This window comes from Gossypium hirsutum, chromosome A05, assembly GCF_007990345.1.
Source record: "Gossypium hirsutum isolate 1008001.06 chromosome A05, Gossypium_hirsutum_v2.1, whole genome shotgun sequence".
NCBI lineage: Eukaryota > Viridiplantae > Streptophyta > Magnoliopsida > Malvales > Malvaceae > Gossypium > Gossypium hirsutum.
The window spans coordinates 12065293-12086434 of record NC_053428.1 but is presented as its reverse complement, the minus strand read 5'-3'; the positions used below and the strand labels follow the sequence as shown (position 1 = coordinate 12086434).

At 28.2% G+C, this 21142-nt stretch overlaps 1 protein-coding gene across 1 annotated transcript; it reads right to left on the bottom strand.

The window, feature by feature from the left end:
- Positions 1 to 222: 222 nt before the first annotated feature.
- LOC107906471 (uncharacterized) lies at positions 223 to 6028 on the bottom strand. The gene is made up of 7 exons (XM_016833466.2): positions 5307 to 6028; positions 4884 to 5209; positions 3327 to 4061; positions 2957 to 3085; positions 1770 to 1973; positions 1065 to 1265; positions 223 to 769 (listed from the first exon to the last, which is right to left on the bottom strand). The coding sequence occupies exons 1-7, from the start codon at positions 5572 to 5574 to the stop codon at positions 644 to 646; spliced, it is 1989 nt and encodes a 662-aa protein (XP_016688955.2). The 5' UTR covers positions 5575 to 6028; the 3' UTR covers positions 223 to 643.
- Positions 6029 to 21142: the final 15114 nt, after the last annotated feature.

The following is a 21142-nucleotide window of genomic DNA, read 5'->3' as shown; positions in this document are numbered from 1 at the left end:
AATCCAATTAATTTTAAAGAAATATTATAATAATCATTTTCAGTAAAATAACATATCTCAATCTAAAGAAAAATATGATTGAGTCATTTAAGATCGATCCAACTTTAAGTGTTTTTTTTTATGCACAATTTTCAAAGTGGTGACACAATGCTCATATGTCCAAAATCAAAATAAATTAAAACCAAGAAACAAATTCTGTCCAAAATCCAAAATATCTTGGAATGTTGACACAATGCTCATATGTATTCATTGCTAATATTGAGAAAAGATATGTACAAATACTGCCATTTTGCCACTCCTTTTACGTGGCAAATAATATTTAACTTGTCAAACATTGCATCACTAGTTGATACTTAACACTGTTAAGGACAACCCAAAATCAGAAAGAAGGAAAACAAAAGATGTAAAAGAAAATTACAAGTGAGAAAACTCTACATACAAACAAACACCCCTCAGAATTAGGGGTTAAGGTAAAAGGCTCAGAACACATCAAAATTACCCAAAAAAAAAGCTCCAATTTTCTCTCTTCCTTTCGGGGTAAATTGTTTGGAAACTAAGTAAAGAAAAGGGGGGATGTGGAAGGAAAAATCAAAAGTAAAAAAAATGATAGAAAGCTCCTACTTACGTAAGTTAAAAAGGTGTCCTACTGACTCTTTGCAATTCTGGTTTGGATTAGCAATCTGCTTATGAAAGGTGAAATAGCTGCAAGTAATGCCTTGGGGCATTCCTCATGCGGAAGATGGCCGCACCCGGATATTGCAACCAGCCTCTGCATGGCAACAAACATAGCAACATCAGCAACACAGGATAGGTAGTTGTTTAGTGAACAATACATTTAATTAAGTAACAAAACCCTGAAACAGGCTACATTCTGTCCAGACAAGAACATTGTTTTGAGGTGAACACTCAACAAGGAATTTAGCAGAGTTTGTGTGAAAGAATTTAAATTTCTTGAAAAAACTACAACTCGGAATAGAAAAAGAATGATATGCCAAGAAGATTGCCCATCCTTGGAATATTCAAATTTTGAGAATAGAGGATAGAAATTGAAGTGGATTACATACAGAATTTACAAGTTTTGAAGCCATGGCCTGAGAAGATTTAAGAGAAATATGGGAATCTTCAGCACCAGCAATGACCAATACCGGCATCTCTTCAACAGCATTTAAAAGCGATGTCGCATTCTGTGGTGAAAGGATTGTTTCATGTGACAACCTGCATATTTCATGAAGTGCTTCATCCCAACCCCCTACACATAGTGGGGCCTGATTGAAGCAAGATGAATTCAGCAAATCAAATAGGTAAACAAACTGAAACTTCAAACTAGTAGATATCATGCAATTTCAGGAGCCTAAAAAAAGCTACAAAATTTTCCTCATAGTAGTTGTGTGTTAGTTCTTATGCTTATAGAACTGTAGTAATACAGATGGAAATTGCTCTCCCCTTGTTTTTCTTTCAATTTTAAGGTTTATAAGTTAGGCAATCACGGAGACTTGTGAAAATCAATCCATCCAAATGCAGAAATTTGTACTTTTTGTCAATGTCATCATTCTGCATATGTGCACTAACCCTGGAACTTTTATGCTTTTTGGTTTTGACATGGTTTCTTTTGAAGAAACCCTTACTCATTTTGCAACATAGACCATTGTTTCAAAAGTAAAATGAATACAGTTGAGACTCCGATGCCCTGATTCTACAACATCTTCTCAGATTTTCTCTCATTCATATGCAAGATAACAATTCTACTTTTAATTTTGCAGAACATATACCTTATAAAGGTTCAAAACTTCAGTTGTTAACTTAGTTGCATCATACCAAGCACGCCTATTCACCACTTGTGTAATTTCTGTTCGGAGAAGCGGACGAACTAAGTGCTTCTTCCCAAGTGAAGTGCGCAAGAGTATCCTTGCAAAGGCAGGGACAACTTCTCTTGACAAGCTAACACTTAGCAAAACAACTGCTTTGATTTTAATCTGGGTAAACCACCAAATCAACAGAGGATAAACAGTAAGAACCGAGCTTAATCATTTTAAGCCATTCCTACTAACAGAGATGAAATGGGTCATAAACATTTAAAAGAATATCTCACAAAATGTTAAGCATATAATTTGGAATTTCAATGAGAACTAACACTCCAGTATACAGCTACAAATTTGTGAATATCTAACTTAAACCTCATGTGCAATATTCTGTTAGTTAAATCACAAATAAAATCTTTAGACATTACTCATCAGGAACCAATAAATTGAAATAGAAAATCTGAGAAGAATAAATAACTGAACATTTTTCTCTAGGTGTATTCTTCCAAATTTAATGATCTTTTAATTGTGTTATATTCCAGTAAGTCAAAACCACAACTACGTTTCTTCAAACATCAGGAACCAGTCTATTAAAACAGGAAAGCTGACAAGAATAAATAAATAAACATCCTCCCCTCTAGATGTTTTCTTCTTGGTCTGTTTACTCTCCATGTAAAATGCCACTCCTTTCAGTGAGCAAAGAAGGACTTAAACATACCAAGGTTTAATTTTTCTATCCTTCTTTATTTGGATTCATTAGTAAATATTCATGGGGGTTTACCTACCTGACATAAAGTTGTCAATAGAGGTCAAATTGGCAAAATGATGCTTGTAATAAAACATATAGAGAATATCTGAGACTCCTTAAAAAATCTCCACAATAAAACAACCAAACCAGTCCCTTCTACAAATTACTCTTCCAGGCTCAACACAAATGGAATTCCTTTTTGTTTATTTGACAATATGCTGTTTCTGACAAAACAAGGTTTTATTAGAGGCAGCCCTAAGATTTTTCTTATTTCACAGATGAAGTAGCTATGCACCCATAAAAGCACCAATGAGTAAGTGAAACATTAGATCAAAATACTGGATATAAGTAAAGATAAATTTTGTTGTCTAAATCATCCAGACTGATAATATCATGAAAGCTCACTCACGTTGAAAGAATTCATTGAGGCTTGGACTTTTTGTGCGGCCTTCAAAGCAAGCAAGCCTCCATCATCATGGCCAACAAGCACCACTGAAGAAAATCCCATCTCATAGCAAAAGGAAAGAAGCAAGTCAACCTGAAAATAACAGGTCATTAACTTCATATACAAAGATACAGAAAGAAAGTCCTTAAAAACTCAAAAAGATCTTCTAGTATTTTATGTGTAATGTAAGGCCTAGAGCGCTCATAAAGAACTGTTTATAAACATGGCACAAGCAAACAATTTAAGGCATTTAACTTGGTAATTCATCCTCAGCACCAGAAATGCAGCTCACTCACAAGAACCAAGTAACATTTAAAAGAGTGCCTAACCAGACCTGAGTTTCGAGCTTGTAAGGATTTGGCAACTCTTTTCCCTCCCAATCCCTTCTGCTTGGCCTAGAAGTCAATCCCCAGCCAGGGCGATCAAAAGCAGCAACTGAACAACCAACCTGGCGAGCAAGCACTCTCATCACATGCCTCCAAGAAAAGACTCCCCCTCCAAACCCATGCACTAAAACAATGCCAAACTGGACATTTGCCTCTATATCTTGCTCTAAAGTCCCAGAGTTCAAATGACTTGTCTCAGCTTGTGCAATTGAATCCTCAAGGCTTAAAACAGGAATATCTTCAGAAAGAACAGGAGAGTTTGGGGAACCATCCAACAATGGAGCATAGAGTGAAGAGCTGTGGAATTGATTGCTATAGCTTCTATGAAGATGGTTATATTGCGTCTTTGGCAACACACTAAGTGCTTGCCTATCAAACTTTAGCTTTCCAGGAGTTACTTGGGATGTAGAACTAACTTTAGGTTCTAGAAAGGTAGTGGATGACAAACACCTAGGGGGTGAACCAGGAAAGCAGAGCTTGTAATGAATGGTAACCCCTTGCAATTTAATGAATAAACTATCTAGGTCAGCAAGTAATCTAACAGGGAGTTCCCCTTCATCGCGAGATTGCCCAAAAGGCTTTCTCCTTGTTTCACTATCGCTTTTTGGAGTTCTCCCTGCAGAGGGAGTGGGAGATCGGGGAACCTTCTGAAAGCCAGAGAAAACATTTTTGCATGAAAGAACCTGCAATAACTTGAATGTTACTACAAAAAATAATATCAATACGAACCAAAAACAGCTATAAAGGGCACTGCAGTTGCATTAGTCTAAGCTATGTAAAATCAAACTACTGGCTTATATCTCATGGAATGAAAAATACATTCAGTTGTACTTAGAGAAACAATAAATATTTGTTTCACTTATCAAAAATAAGAAAAACAATAGAAGTTTGAAGATTAACAGCTAAAACCACTGAATTTCAGTTTCTTTCTCAATAAATTTAGAAAAAGAAAAATCAAACTTAAATTCATGGAAAAAGATAACCAAATCTTTTGGAATCCATTTCGTTATTGCTATTTGCCGCTTAAATATTATGCCCAAAATAATTGCTAAAAAACAAAAAGATAAAGATAATGATAGAAAGCAAAATCACTATAGACTAAACAGAAACAAGCGACTAAAATGCAAAATTAGTTCTAACATAAGTTCATGTTATCGTAAAAAAAAATAATGCATTTTTATTATGCAAAAGAATCATTAAAAGATTAACTTCGAATAGTTATGAAAAAAAAATTAAAGCTAGCTTTTTGAGTCAGAAAGCAAAGTTAATTGTTGTTGAAAAGAAACAAAACAAAAGAAAAACTTTAATTTCAATATATTACGTAAAATCATGCATTTAGTTGTCGGAAAAAAATCCAAACTTTAACTTATCTTCTGGATTTTGCCTCTGGCGAAAGAAAGGAAAAAAGAAAGAGTAGCGAAAGCAATAACGAAATGCTACCTTATGTAAACAAAAACACAAAAAAAATTGAAACTGAACCAGAAATGAAAAGCACGAAAACTTACCGCTTCGGGGTCAACTCGATGAAGCAAAAGCTTTCTTCTTGCTCTACAACTTGTTCTATACGCAACTACAGTGTGACCAAGTGCGAAAACTACCGAGGAAAGAAACAAAACAGGCATCCCCCATGATTTCTTCAAATGAAGCCTTTGCTTTGCAATGGAATAAGCCGGCGATGCCTCTGCATCCGCCCCTGCCTCTATTTGAGAAATCACCGTAAAAACACATGCTTTAACCGAAAGTACGAGAATCGAAAGGAATGAACATAAAGTAACCGTTCCTAAGTATGATCCATGGGATAACGCTGGACCGTCACACAACGAATATACACCTGCCAATTATAACCCAGAAAACAAAAGAATGAGAAATTTTGAATTAGCAGTTTTTTTTTTTTTGTTGCTAAAAAGTTATTAAAAATGGAATCGTACAAGTTATGATTATAGATCTGAGGATGGAGACGAGAGGGATATCAGTTAAGGAGTTTTTGAAAGCATAACGACGAAGGTGCTCGTGGAAACTGTAGCACGTGACGCACGTGAAGCTTGAGAGTAAAAGGAAAGGGACCGCGATGTCGCATATCGCCACCAGCAACGGCAGAGACGAAGCTAGAAGTGACGCCAACATCGCCACCATAAAAAAAGCCGTCCGTACGATCCTCCTAGCTTTTTCGACCACCATCCAAGCTCTCATCACCATGATCGAAAATCCCAATCGGACGGCCACGATATACTCTCCCAGATTTGAAAAAGCAAAACAAAAGAAAAGAGAGAGAAGTTTGTTTTAGAAAACAATTTTATGTTGGAGTTGAAACCTTGAAGAAAACCGATTCAAATGCCGGATACAATGGTGGTCTATCGACCATCTTCCGACTGAGGAAAAGTTAAAACTTTCATTCAATTCACGGGTGCCGGATATCGTCGTCAGTCGAAACTCCCATCAATTATAGGCTCTTCTTTTTTCTTTGTTTGCAAATTAAATCAAATATTTTATTCTTCCTTCTAATTCAGTTGGGCAGTATAGATTGAATTTGCCTCTCCTTTTCTCGCTTTGTTTTCGTCCTCCTTTCTTCTTTGGTTTTCTCCCCTTACCCTTTTCGTTGTACTTCGTTTTTTATTTTTTTGTTTCTTTACTGGAATTTGAGTTTTTTTTAGTGGGGGGGTTTCTTGCTTTATTTGTTTAGTTTGTTTTTATTTTTTTATAATTTAAATAGTTTAATTTTTATTTAAATAAAAATATTTTTAAAGTTATATATTTTATTATTATTTAAATATGTAATTGAATTAACATAATAAATTAACTCGACTCAATCTATAAATTACTAAAACTACCTTATACATTCTAAATAAATTATATCTGTAACACACCTTACCCGTATCCAACACCGGAATAGGGTACGAGGCATTACCAAAACACATACACTTGTAAACGTATTTAACCGAGTTACAAAATTTCATCAAAATTAAAACTTTCAAAATAATTAACATGTTTCTATAACTTTTCACAATATATCCTCAAAATATTATAATCATAATAATTAGGGCCTGCGAGACCCGATACATACTCATGCAATTTAATGCTTCATTTCCATTTCATTCAATTCGCAATTTCTCATGCTCATAATTTAAATCATATCACTAGCAATTTCCATTTAATTCACGTACAAATCAATGACATCAAATTCAAAACTAATACGTATTTACCATTTAACTCAATGTTTATTGATTATACCATTCAATAACACATTTATGAAATTCTCAATTTAGCAATGAAAATATCACTTTAGTTTGAATAACAACATCGTCCTGATATAAATACACTACCACTTATCCATTTACTTTAATTCTTTTGGGCCCATTTGTCACTTACCATCCTTAATCAAATTAGGGAACGGTCACGGAAAATTGAGTACTTCACTTTCACTTTGCCATAGTATAACTATGGTCTTACGTATGATCACTTATCACTTGTCCCTGATCAGATAAGTGTAGCCACCTATCACTTTGTTTCTTGATCAGATAAGTGTAGCCACTTATCACTTTGTTTCTTGATCAGATAAGTGTAGCCACTTATCACTTTGTCTCTTGATCAGATAAGTGTAGCTAAAGCTATCACTTATCACTTTGTCTCTTGATCAGATAAGTATAGCCGAAGCTATCACTTATCACTTTTCACTTGTCACTTGATCAGATAAGTGTAGCCGAAGCTATCACTTATCACTTTGATCAGATAAATGTAGCCGAAGCTATCACTTATCACTTTTCACTTGTCACTTGATCAGATAAGTGTAGCCGAAACTATCACTTATCACTTTGTCACTTGATCAGATAAGTATAGCCGAAGCTATTACTTATCACTTTCCACTTGTCACTTGATCAGATAAGTGTAGCTAAAGCTACCACTTATCACTTTGTCACTTGATCAGAAGTACTCAAATCCGGCGTTCCGCTCAATTTGATCATTTATTCATATATCAGGCTTACCAACATGTGTTAATTCATAAACCATTCATGGTATTATTTCATGCCAAATCATATACTGAGTATACCATACACACATACTATGAAACTTTATTTTCACACATGAGCTTAAACCATGACCAATAATGCACAAAAATAAGCATCATTCATATTTCATCGTTTATGAGTTATAATCAAACATATCACCATTTATACACGAATCATTCATATATTTCCCAATTTTCCTCCTCCTCCTCTCCATTCCACATCCTTAATGTGTATAACACACTTAAACAACATTAACCATAATTTCAATATTCACTAACATGTATATTCAAAGCTATTTATCCGAGTCAGAGTCACTAAATTATTTTTATCCGGAGCTAAAGAGCTCCAAATTAAGATCCGTTAATTTTCCCTGAAACTAGACTCACATATCTTCATACCATAAAATTTTCATAATTTTTGGTTCAGCCAAATAGTACAGTTTATTCTTTGAAGTTTCCCCTGTTTTGCTGTCTGACAGTTCCGACCACTCTTCACTAAAAATTAGTTATCTCATTGTACAGAATTCAGATGATGTTTTAGCTTGTTTCTTCTAAAAATAGACTCATTAAGGATTCTAACCATATAAACTATAACTCATAATCATTTTTGTACAATTTTTAATGATTTTCCAAAGTCAGAACAGGGGAACCCGAATTCATTCTGACCTTGTCTCACAAAATCTATTATATCTCATGATTTACAATTCCATTGCTCACATCATTTCTTTTATAAGAAACTAGACTCAATAAGCTTTAGTTTCATATTTTATTCATCCTCTAATTCAATCTCTACAATTTTTGGTGATTTTTCAAAGTTACACTACTGCTGCTGTCCAAAACTGCTTTAGTGCAAAATGTTGATTTCCATTTTGCCCCAAATTTCACAGTTTATACAATTCGGTCCTTTCTCAATTAACCCCTCAATTAATCTAATTTTCTCAATTAGTACTTTACTAGACATTATAAGTTGTTACACAACTATTGAAATTCAGAATTTCCACATATAACTCTATCTTCAAACTCTTTTACTATTAGGTCCCAAACATTCACTTTCTATTCAATTCTTTCAATAAAATCAGCATATGAACAATTTAAAGCTCTAATTTCATGCTAAATCATCATATACTTCCAACACATATTCATATCAACTTTCAACTTCTTTCATAAAATCAAAAACTAATGGATTTAACAAGTGGGCCTAGTTGTAAAAGTCATAAAAATACAAAAATTTCAAGAAATAGTCAAGAATTGAACTTACTTGTAATAAAAATATGAAGAACCAGCTTGAAGAAGCCCTTCCATGGTGTTTTAGCTGATGAGAATTCAAAAAAATGAAGAGAAATCTAGATAATTCCACTTGGGTCCTAACTTTATTAAGCAAATTTTGCAATTTTCCAATTTTGCCCTTAATTCTCCTTACTTTCTTGCTGATTTCATGCCTCTGCCGTCCAGCCCAAATAGACCTTGGGTCTATTTGCCTTTTAAGCCCTCTTCCTTTTATCATTTAAGCTATTTAATCATTTCCCAAAATTTTGCATTTGTTACAATTTAGTCCTTTTTGTTCAATTAATTATCGGAACTTTAAAATTTCTTAACGAAACTTTAATACTAACTTTTTTAACACTCCATAAATATTTATAAAAATATTTATGGCTCAGTTTAAAATCCCCGAGGTCTTGATACCTCATTTCGATTCTAATTATTTTAATATTTATTTCTAGTGCACTATTCACTATTTCAAAAATTTTCCTAACTTCATATTTAACTTATACTTACTAAATTAATAATATTTTCTACCCATTTGTCGAATTTAGTGATCTCGAATCACCGTTCCGACACCTCTGAAAATTCAAGCCATTACATTTTTTTTTCGTCGGATTTGTGGTCCCGAAACCACTGTTCCGACTAAGCCTAAAATCGGGCTATTACAATATCATTACAAGTATATTTTTGTCTTATTCTTATCTTTAAAAAACTAATAATAATAAATTGTAAATTTTAATATTCAAACTCATGCCACCAAGTTTTATGAATATTTTTATTATTTCAATCAAATATTTATTTTATTATTTTTATATATTCAATTTTAATTAAACATTGTTTCATCCTGTTTTATTTGTTTTATTTTTATTTATATGTTTATATTATTTTATTATTTAAAGTGTGTAATTTAATCGATATCACAAATTTTAAGATTTGAACTAATGTTAATAGTATCAGTAAGACTTTTTCTTTATCACTTTAATCAAGATTTTATTTTAACATTTTTATATATTTCAATTTCGTTACACAAACTATTTCCCTCGTATTGTTATATATTACATATGTGTTTGAAGTACAAGATTTTCTCTTATTTGAAATAAGTTTCTAATAAGTTATTATTTTATATATGATATAATGATAAACATATTATGAGTTATCAAAACTATAAGAAAAAAAAAATAGTATCAACTATCAATGATCAAAATTGTACCAAAATTTATTAAGTGTTTCGATTTAATCGTTATTAAATTTTTAGATTTTTTTAAAAAATTTATAATTTAAGTTATTTGATTTTTAAAAATTTATAATTCTTAAAAGATATATTACTTTCTAATTTTAAAATGATTAATTTATTAATTTTTTCTTAAATAGATTAGTGGTTGATTAATTAGTAATACTAACTTAATTAAATATTTTATAAATAATATAAATATTAAGAATTAAGAAATTTTCTGAATATAAAATAAAACAATCGTGTGAAAATTAAGAATTAAACTTATTTGATACAAACTGAAAAAAAAAAAAACGTATTTGATGCAACAAAAGTAAGTTTACTGCTTTTCAATGATAAAGTTTATAAGCTAATTTTTATTTTAGCTTTTTTAATGATTTTAATTAAACTGATTAAGTAATATTTTGTGGTGCTGGCTTAAAAAATTAGTATTGATGAATGGCCTTTTCAATTTATTAAAATATTTAATATATAAAATTAAATAATAACAGTGAAATGACAACTTTGGATATACGCATTTCAATAATAATACTTTTAAGAAAATACAATATTTAATTTTTATACATATATATATAACTTAATTAAAAAATGAAAAGGTACAACACATTTAAATAATAATAATAATATGTTAATAAATAAAAAAAAATTTATAAAAAATTTATATTAGAATTAAATAAGGTTGTGGTTTATATTGATTATGCTAGAAGTTTAAAATTCATGTAGTAAATTAAATCTTATCAATTATTATAGTATTATTTGATTAAAATAATTATCAATATTTTTTATTTTTAAAAATTAGAAATTCTTAATGATTTCTAAATTAAATAAAGTACTAATAACATATTTTTAATAATAAAACATATTTTTAATTTTTAAAATTATTCGATTGATTCATAATAAAACATTAAATAATATGTATGATAATAAAATATATTATAAGTTAGATTAACTTGTGAGTATATTTACATATATGATTGAGGTAATAAAGCGTACATAGTAAAATAAAAACGTGTAAAAAAATTACAATGAAGCTTTGGTTTAATGGTAAATTTAATATTTTACTAATTTAATTATCATGGATTCTAATCCCATTATATCGTTTTTTTTTGTTTTAAATTAAAAAAAACTAAAATACTCTTAAATAATATAGCTTGTTTTAATTACATAATGACATTTTCATAATTTTTCCAACTTAGTTGGTGACCCGGTTGAAGGTAATATCAACTCAATAAAACACTTAATAAAATAATAAGTATAGATATATAACTGATGGAGATAATAAATTGTGCATATTAAATAAAAATGTATAAATTTTGGCCAAAAAATTAAAATTGTATAATTTACATTGAATCTTTAATTGAGTAGTAAATTTAAAAGTTTATTAATCTAATTGTTGTGGGTTCAAATTTCATTACATGCATATTTTTATTGATTTTTGTTAAAATAAAAATTTTAAAATACTCTAAAATAATAATATTTTGTTTTAATCATGAAATACTATTTTTGTAATTTTCCTAATCACGAAATATGACAACAATTCAATAAACTACTTAATAATTATTAGTATAAATAAAAAATATTATATATTATAATTTTAACAAATCGCATGATTGACTCGGTAATAAAATTTTACTGTTTTAAGTTAAAAATGTTAGTTTATTCTAGTTAATTATCGACAAATTTGTTAATCCTTATAATAGGTGATTCTATTAAAAGGATCGTAATTTTAAAAAGATGAATTTTAACAAATCCGTTTAGTTCACTTGTTAAAAAAGTAATAATTTTAATTAAATAGATAATAAACTTCATAATTATGGGAGGAAATGATGATTAATTGAATAAAATTTCTTAATCTGACACCACTTAAGTCCGGCGTGGATTTCTTTTCACTTTCATTTCCAAGTAAATTATTTACATTTTTGCTTTATTTAAAAAATTAAAGGCCCACTTTATAAATTTTTATTATTATCTGCCCTTATAGTTTGAAAATATTGAATATTAATTCAATTAATATTGATATTATTATCAACACATTAAAATATAAATTTGAATATACTTTATTCGTATTTATTCTTAAATTTAAAGATTGAGAAAATGTTATAAGTAGGCCTGATCATGGTCGGGCTGATTTGATGCAAAATTTTAGATATTTTTTCTAGACTTAAGATTGGATCGATCAAAAAATTAGTCTAAAATTCTGTCCAAGCTCGGTCTAAAATAAAAATGCTAAATCTGAGCCTAATTCAGCCTGCCCATATTACTTTTTTATACAAAAATAAGTTTTATAAATATAATACATTAAATGCATTAAAAAACTTTATTTTTATAATAAATGTTTTCAATAAATTAAAAAATCCATTTTAAAAAATATTCATACTTAAATAATACTAAAATAGTTGGAACTTAATAATCAAATGCCTCTAAAATAGTATCAAATTTAATAATAAAATAAGAGTTATACAATATTCAAATAATTACAATAAAATAGTAGCAAAATGATAGCAAAACGTAGTAGAAAAAAAAGTTTGGTTGATTCGGATCGGATCGGACTTGAGCAAAAAATTCCTACGCGAGACCTGGCCCATTAATAAAATGAGTTTTATTTTTGTCCAAACCCGTTTTTTAGTTTATATTTTTTTAAACTCTCTCACCTTTCGAACGAGCCTTAAGGCCTAAGATGATGGGCTGACATATGATTAAGCCTAGTTATAAGTAATTTTAAGCATTATATAAAAAAAAAATTTAAGTACTTTATTGGACCATAAAAACTTTAAGTAGATAAATTTCTCTACGTGTTTAATGAATCAAACCAGTTTAAGTAATTCGAATTTTAATACTTACAACGTGATACAAAGAAGGCAATTCACTATTAAGGTTTTTTTTTTTGGGGGCGGGGGGGTGGTGGGGGTTGGCTTACCTGTGATCGAATGGGTTCATTCCCATGGATTTTGTATTGTTGCTATTGTTGAGACTTTGCTTTTTATATTGTAACTCATTTTTTTATGAATGAATCTCATCATTTGAGAAAAAACAAATCCTAATTGTTTATATCTGTTCTCCAGTTTAAATTTATTTATTTTTATAAAATATAAAATTAAATTACGACAAAAATGGTGCATGAAATTAATTTACTGTAAATAATAATATTTTTGTTTCTTTAACTTCGTATAATAATTAATATATATAAAAGTTGTTTATTAAAAAAACAAAACAAATTTCAAACAATATTTTATTTAACCCATTTCACAAATAACCGCGGCCGCATGCGCCGATTTCTGAACCACCCGCATCTTTTAGGCGATTTGTTTCGGCGTAATTGCCTACTTCGTTCGCTGTGCTTCTTACTCCATGTGCATTTCAATTTTACAAAAATAATTAATTAAAAATATTGATATTAGAGCCCAATCAGTGTTTGATTCTTCATTATAAGGTATGTGGTTTCTAGAAATTCCCGCTTGATAACATGCGGGAAGAAAGTTTTCATATGATAATTCACGTGACTGTTTTTCATATAAAATTTGATTCAATTAAATTATTATTAATAAATTATTTTAAAAACACAGGTTAACAAAAACTTAAATGAATATTAATCTTTGACTCTTTTTTTCTCCCCGGTCAATCTCTGACTTTGAAATATGCCTTGTCAAATTATTTATTTATCCTCACTTGTTTTCATTTATTGTTCCTGCTGAATCCCAACAAATTAAAAATCAACCTCAATGTAAGAAATTTTTAATTAATTATTGGAGAATTATTATATATTTTTAAAATTTTTTATTAAAATTTACAACGTTTTAAAATATTATGATTGAGAAAATAAAATAAAATAATTTTTAATTTTTAAAATCTTTATGTGAAATATTAACCAACTACTAATTTTTATATTATTTAATACTTTTTTATTGTATTAAATTTTTTTCTGTTTTTTAAAGTTTATATCTATTTATCTATTATATAGAATATATATAGAGAGAGAGAGAGAGTTATAATGTATATTGACTATAATTATAAAATATATTTTTTATTTTTTACTTACTAAAATTACAAATTATAATTTAGTGTAATTATTGGAATTTTTAACATATAAAAATGTTATTTATATAATTAGTTTAAAAATGATAATTTAATTTTAAAATTTATTTTCAAAAATGTGTTATTTTAAAAATAGAATTCAATTTAATTTATTAAAACATAATTATTTATACTAATCCATTATATGTTTGTTAATAAAGACGGTTTTACAAAATGAAATTTTAACAATTATGTTATCAAAAAATATTTTAAAAATTGTTATAATTGAAAACGTGAATATGTATAAACAAATATTAAAGTATTATTTTTAATATAAATATTTATTTTTGATGCAATATCCTTTTTTTACCCAAAAACTCCTTCAAACTCAAACAGTAAAAAAAAAAGCACTCAAAACCATATCCTTATAGTTATTGTAATTATAACTGTGCCAATTTAGCTAAAGTTCAATTGACTTGACATAAATATTAAACTATTTTATAAAAATAAAACATTAAATTAATATTATTTAGTTAATTATTTTATATTTTATTTAATAATATCTTAATTAAGTTTGTTTTTTTATTTTATATATACATTGGCTAATATAAATCTTATTTAGTTTTTAAATTTATTTTAATTAATTGTTTTTATGGTTTGTTTTAAATAATGTTGTAAATTATTTGGGAAGTTGTGAAATTTTTAATCAAAACTGTATTATTAAATAAAAATCTGTTTTGATTTTAATAACAAAAATGTTTTATTTATTTAACATGTTTAAATATTTTAAATTATCTTTAAAATATTTCAAAACTGTTTTTTTAATTTTAACGTTTTCTTAATATATATATTTAAAATTTGCTCAAAAATATTCTTTAAATTTTTTTGCATTTCAAACATTTTTTTTCAATATATACTGTTAGTTATGATGTGAACTTATATTATATTTTAAATAGAAGTAAAAGGGGTTGGATGCTTAGTGTAAGAAAAAAAAAGAGAAAAAAAATTAAAAAAAAAAAAAGACTGTTTGTGGAATCTTGGGTATTGACTTGATAGTTAGAGTATTCATTGCCTTAAGTGTGGTCTAGTTCGAGTCATGTTAATCATGTCACTATTATGACCTTGTTCTCTTCTTATAATTTAAAAAAATAAAAACTCAATCTTGAGTGATTAAAACAAATTTTTAATGATAGTGATAAAATTGTAAAAAAAATCAAAATAAAATATCTTAAAAATTGAGTGATAAATTTAGCAATTCACTCTAAATTTAAAGATTTTCATATCTAAATTCTTTGATTCATTCTCTGCTCAAATTGGATTGAAAATTTAAAAAAAAAATTCCTTTTGCTTACAGTTGGAAGCAAAATTTGAGAGTATAATAAAATATTATAAAATTTTTAAAAATGATAATCTCAAAATAAGAAGGTCAAAAGAAACGAGACTTTTGCCAGCGGTGTATGAGACAAAAGGGTGACTGAAAACATGAAAATTCGGAAGACGTAAAAAGCCGACTGCTGAAGCATGACAATGAGTCGAGTCACCCCCTACCCTATGCTCATCCTATTTGCTCTTCACAATAATTTTTCCTGTTCATATTATTTCTCATATTATAATCGTTTTTTAATGAGACTTCAATATATTTATTTATTCCTATCACATGGTATTATTTTTAAATAATGGTATTTGTATTGCTTCCCACGCTCACCTGCTGATGTCGTAATGGGCCCTTTATTTTGGTCCCATTTCACATAAAGTTCCATACATTCAGATTCTTTTCTCGTTCAAAGTCTTGTTTGTGAATTATTATTTTATCACTTTTAATTTTTTAAAGTATCTCTATTTTGCCATTAAACCAATAGTTGGTTAATTTATTTAAAGGCGAAATTACAAAAAAAATTTAGGAGTAAAAATTAAATTATAATTTTTACAATAATGAAAATATAATTTTATTGTTTTAATAGTTTATATTTTTTATAATTTTTTTAAAAATTAAATTAAATTTTTATATTTTTAAGAGGATTACAATACAATTTTACATTTATTAATTTAAAATTTTAAAACACTTAAATATAAAAATTTTCATTTTAAGGAATCGAAAACTTGCTAGCACCCCGATTTCTCCCCTATATATATTAATTCGATTGCAAATTTTAAATGCATCACATAATAATTCTAATTTTAATTTTTTTACAAATTTGATTTGAGGATTTTTTTGGGGGAGGTGGGGGGATTATTATTGTTTATTGGATTATGTTGCAGCTTAAGCTCAATCATGAAGTCTTGGATTCTTTAAATGATTCAATTATCAAATTGACTATAAGGCCATTTCATTTGTCAAAAGAAATGCAGCATTATTTGAGAATTATTACGTGACTAATTGTTGTTCACATCAACTCTTATCTACTTTGTTTTTATTTTTCCTTTACAAATTGTTTTCATAGTTTTTGCACAGAAAGTTAATTCCCAATATTGAAATTCCTATTTTTTCTAAAAAAAAGTTTAATTTACTCACAAAAATATCTTCAAAGGACATTAAAAGAATATGTTTTACACACAATAATAATAATAATAATAACAGAACATATTGAAAGCATTTATATTTGATACATAAGTGTGGGATACAATGCTCTATTATCCATTCTAAATGAAGGGGGAAAGCAATACCCAAAGGTAAAGAGGATGCAGTTTTCTTGTTATTCTTTGTGAATTTATATAGAAGTTGGTACAGCTAGAAGACCTACAAGAATGGGTTGTACGGTATTAATGAAGATATATTGTCACACTCTTCTTTCCATCATTTTGCCTCTTACTATAAAACTAGCCCCTCCACTAGTTATAGTTTAATAGTAAAGACTAAGGAGGTCCACTTTAAGTTAATTTAAGAAGCATTATCCTTTTATTCAATTAGGCCCTACCAAATTTTTAAAAATCTTTCTTTTTTTTTTTTTAATATTCTCCCTTTTGCTTTTTTTTTGTGGGGCGGATTTGCCTAGTGAAATGATTTAAAAATTTTAAATGAAGGTAGGGCTAAAGTTGGAACAATCTTTTTAAGGGATAGAATGAAATTTTAATTTTTTATAGTATATATCTTTATAATTTTTAAAAGATTAAATTAAATTTTTATAAATTTAGGGGGCAAAGTGTAATTTTACTTTTACTAATTTTAAATTTTAAAATTTTTTAAAGGGCCTAAATAATAATTTTTTATTTTAGGGGGGTCCGACCTCTATTAGCTCCCTTAGCTTCGCCTTTGAATGAAAGTGAAAACAATAAATAAAATATTAGAAACACTACATAAATCTTGAAAATTAATAACCAAACAAAAAGTTAACAATTATATATAATATATATTATTTATTTCGATTAATTAGTTAATTACCTAATTTCAAACCAAATTAACTGATAATTAAAATTTTAAAAAATTATTAACCGACTTCCGACCAAACTAAATTTGGCCACCAACCGATTAATCAAATTAAATCGGTTCGATCGATTAATTCGATTTTAACCAAACTATAAACACTCCTAGATAATCATAATTGATTTTTTTAATTCATTTGTTCATTTTGTTTGTTATTATTATTATTATTATTATTATTATTATTATTATTATTATAATCCAAAATTTAAAAAAAAATACGCATTGAAAAGTAGAAATAATAAAATTACAATTTCATCTCTTTAAAAATTATAAAAATACATTATGACTTTTTAAAATATTTATAATTCAATCCTCTTTTATAAGTTTTCAGCTTTAATCCAACCATTTAAAATAAATTAAAACCTAAGTCAGTGCATAGATCAAGTGGACTTTCCCTGAATCCCTGATAATATTGTCAAGCACCACAGAAACAAATATCTACTGCCCATTTGGAGTCATTGAGAACTAAATATTATAATAAAACAATTGACAAAACAATGTCTAACTTTCTATAGCATGGGGACGATAATATATCCAATTTTTATCACTTTTTCTTAAGTGCATATAAAAAAAATCACGTTATAAAACAATTTTTTTTTTACGTATAACTTAAAATAACAATGACTAATATTCTTAATTGCTCGGGTCCAAGTTAGATGCGACCAAGAAAGAGAGCAGGCTTATTACTAAATGAATTATAGTTAAGCATAGTCTTAATCTTCTAATTTAACAAGATATCATCTTCATATGCCTATGTTTAAAGAAAAATAATTACAATATTGTATTGCTAATCAAGATTATTTCAATAGGCGATAATTAATTTACGAGCATCTTAGCTTCCTCACAAGCAATGAGAGTTCATTTTTTGCAATACAAATATTTGTCATTGAAGTTTTGTTTGGTGGCGACCAAAATAGAAATGGGACATTTAGAAATATGGAATTATAGATTCAAAGTTTCCATCACCTCTGCCCATGAAAACAACAATTTCGAAAGGGTAAATTGTGGACAAAGATATTTACCCAAATATAATATTGAAAGCTATTTCTCAATTCCAATGGGTCCATGAGAGACACCTTTCAGTCTAATCACAGTCATTATTCATAAATCTTTATTGATCACAACAGTTTTAACAATTGAAAAGGGATCCCGTAATGGGTGGTTTAGATCAACCATAGGCTTCATGGTATCCAGCACTAAAAGAATTAAAGTAGCAATATATGTACTTCCTTCCCAACTTCTTTTAACTCCCTCACCTTCCGCCCTAAATGAACTAGGTCTAAGACAATTTGGTAGGAAGTATTTGAAATTATCAATAAAGATAGTGATAGACATTTAAACCAGAAATATATAAATAAACACCACAAGTAACATATATAAGACATTCACTTTAATTGCGCTTAAATAGGTTGAGCTAGAAATAATATGATATTACATTGGGAAAACAACATTAGGCTGTATTAGAAAAGATAATATGCTTTGCATTGTCATCTTTTTTGGCTCACATATGAGAAAATTTCTGCCTATTTTGGGGTAGCCGGTCCTGCCGACGTGCGGTTTGGGTCTCCAATGTGACGAGTTTCACGCAAAAACGGCCAAATGGGTTAATTTTATGCTTTGAAAAAAAGATGCCATTGGTGTAACAGTTCTAGATGAAGGGGTTGCCTGCATTTACCATTTCAAGCCAAACAAAATTTAGTGCGGTGGATCTATTTATTGGGGCTGTTTCAGGTACATAGTCACCGAATGCATGCACATACAAACAAACATCAAGGTGTACAATAGGATTTGTACCAAGTGCATGTTTCGACTTGTTAAATTTTCACAACAAATGCATGAACATACAAACACACATCAAGGCGTACATTAGTATTTGTGCCAAGTGCATGTTAGTTCTTGATGTTTGACAACAAACGCACCCACATACAATCTTCATTGGTTCAACAATTATAGATAAGACATTCACTCAATGTTAAAAAAACAATTAAAATTTATCTAGATTTATTTTGATTCATTATATTTTGATTTATTAATTATTTAGTTCAACGACTATATCATAATGATTAATTACGATTCTGATTTATAAACTATAATATTTTTATATTAGAAAAAAAAAGAAGAAGAAAAACAATGGCTTTTCTTTTTCTTTTTCTTGCCAAAAGAAGGCTCGTTGAATTTGATTTATTCCCTTAGATTTTGTTTATGTAACAATAATGTCGATTAATTGGGCTACCCGACAAACCTTTGTTAAATTAAGATAAACTTGAGTTAAGAGATTTAAGATCTAGCTTAGTTCAATTAAAGATATAATTTATTAAAAAGTATTAATGTAAAATAATTTATTGATATATTTTTCATAAAAAAGGAATGAATTTAATTAAAATATATATATTATCATTATTTAAAAATGAGAATTAAAATGAGAGTACATCTATTTTTCATTTGAAATTGATTAGTTTCAAGCAGTGTAGCCTAATTTTAAACTTTCACACTTATAAATACATTCACAAAATACGCAAAAGAGTAAAAGGGGAAAAAATAAAAGAAAAGGAAAAGTGTTTCAAAAGAGAAAAATTAAATTTATTAAAAATAAATAGATGGTTATTTTATATATTTAATTTGGCTGAATTTTAATTTAATTAACATAATAATTAAGATGTGGGTTTAAACATATTTAAATATATATTTTCAATTAAATATTTGAGATTATAAATGCATATATAAATAAATAAATAATAGATATGAACAGTTTTGTTAAGGTATAGATATGAATTGGAAGAGAGTGTTGAACAAAAAAAGGAAATTGAAGAGAGTAGTTGAACATATAAAGAAAAGAAGCCCACCGGAAAAGAGGGGCCCATCCAACCACGTCCCGTAACCTTTATAAAGGATAAAAATGGAGGTAGCAATGTTGTGTTGGGCATCTTGGGCTTGAATCTCTATGCCATGATTTTTGGGCTTTACTGGTTCAACTTATCACGCTATTTGGTGGTCTAGCTATGGAACCTTTTCGTTTTGAACTCTACACAACAACATGAACATAACACCTTCAGTGAACAAATGAATAAATAAACATGATTATTAAGTATCTGTATTAGCCTAATGTATATCATTTGGATTTAAAATAAATTTACATTTAGTTAATTCAATCTTAACTCGATTCGTATGTGTATTATTGTCAATATAGGGGACATGAGTTCGAGTTTGCTGAAGAGCTTTATCCTCCTATTTATAAGTTGAGGAGGGGTTATGGATTGTAACACCCTTATACCCAATTCGACCCAAAAAACCTGATATAGGAATATTACATTTGGTGCCAAAATAATTTTGGTTAATCACTAATATATTTAAACATTAAAAAATAATAAAATTTTATAATTTATATTTTAGTCCCTACTACTTGGAACATACTTGATCTTCTTAAGTACATGTCATTCTATTCAAAATATTGAAACATGCCTTCTTTGCACTTGGAGATGTGATGAGATGAATACTCACAACCTCGATTACAACTCTTCAAAATCATTATACCTAATCTGCACATTGAAAACAAACCGTACCCTGAGTAAAAACTCAGTGGTATTTTTATAATCCGAATATTTAGAAAAACAATATAATATAATAATAAGCACAATTAAATTTATAAGGACATATTATTGAAATACTCCTCGTTAATCTTGTCTTTTTCTTTTTTAGTCGAAGTGTCTGGCACAACGTTAGCTACGGAAATTAAAAAAATTAAAAATCATTAATACACACAATTTCACGTTGAATATTTAAATTTTTATTCAACTTTTGCTCACATTTCAATTTAATCCTTAATAATAATTAACTT

Bases quoted from the DNA above. Each gene is read 5' to 3' on its own strand.
- LOC107906471 (XM_016833466.2), bottom strand. From the start codon at position 5,574: ATGGTGATGAGAGCTTGGATGGTGGTCGAAAAAGCTAGGAGGATCGTA. The intron at 4,062-4,883 runs GTAAGTTTTCGT...AAGTTATTGCAG, and splicing joins ATCGAGTTGACCCCGAAGCG to GTTCTTTCATGCAAAAATGT. The intron at 3,086-3,326 runs GTCTGGTTAGGC...TGTTATTTTCAG, and splicing joins CTTACAAGCTCGAAACTCAG to GTTGACTTGCTTCTTTCCTT.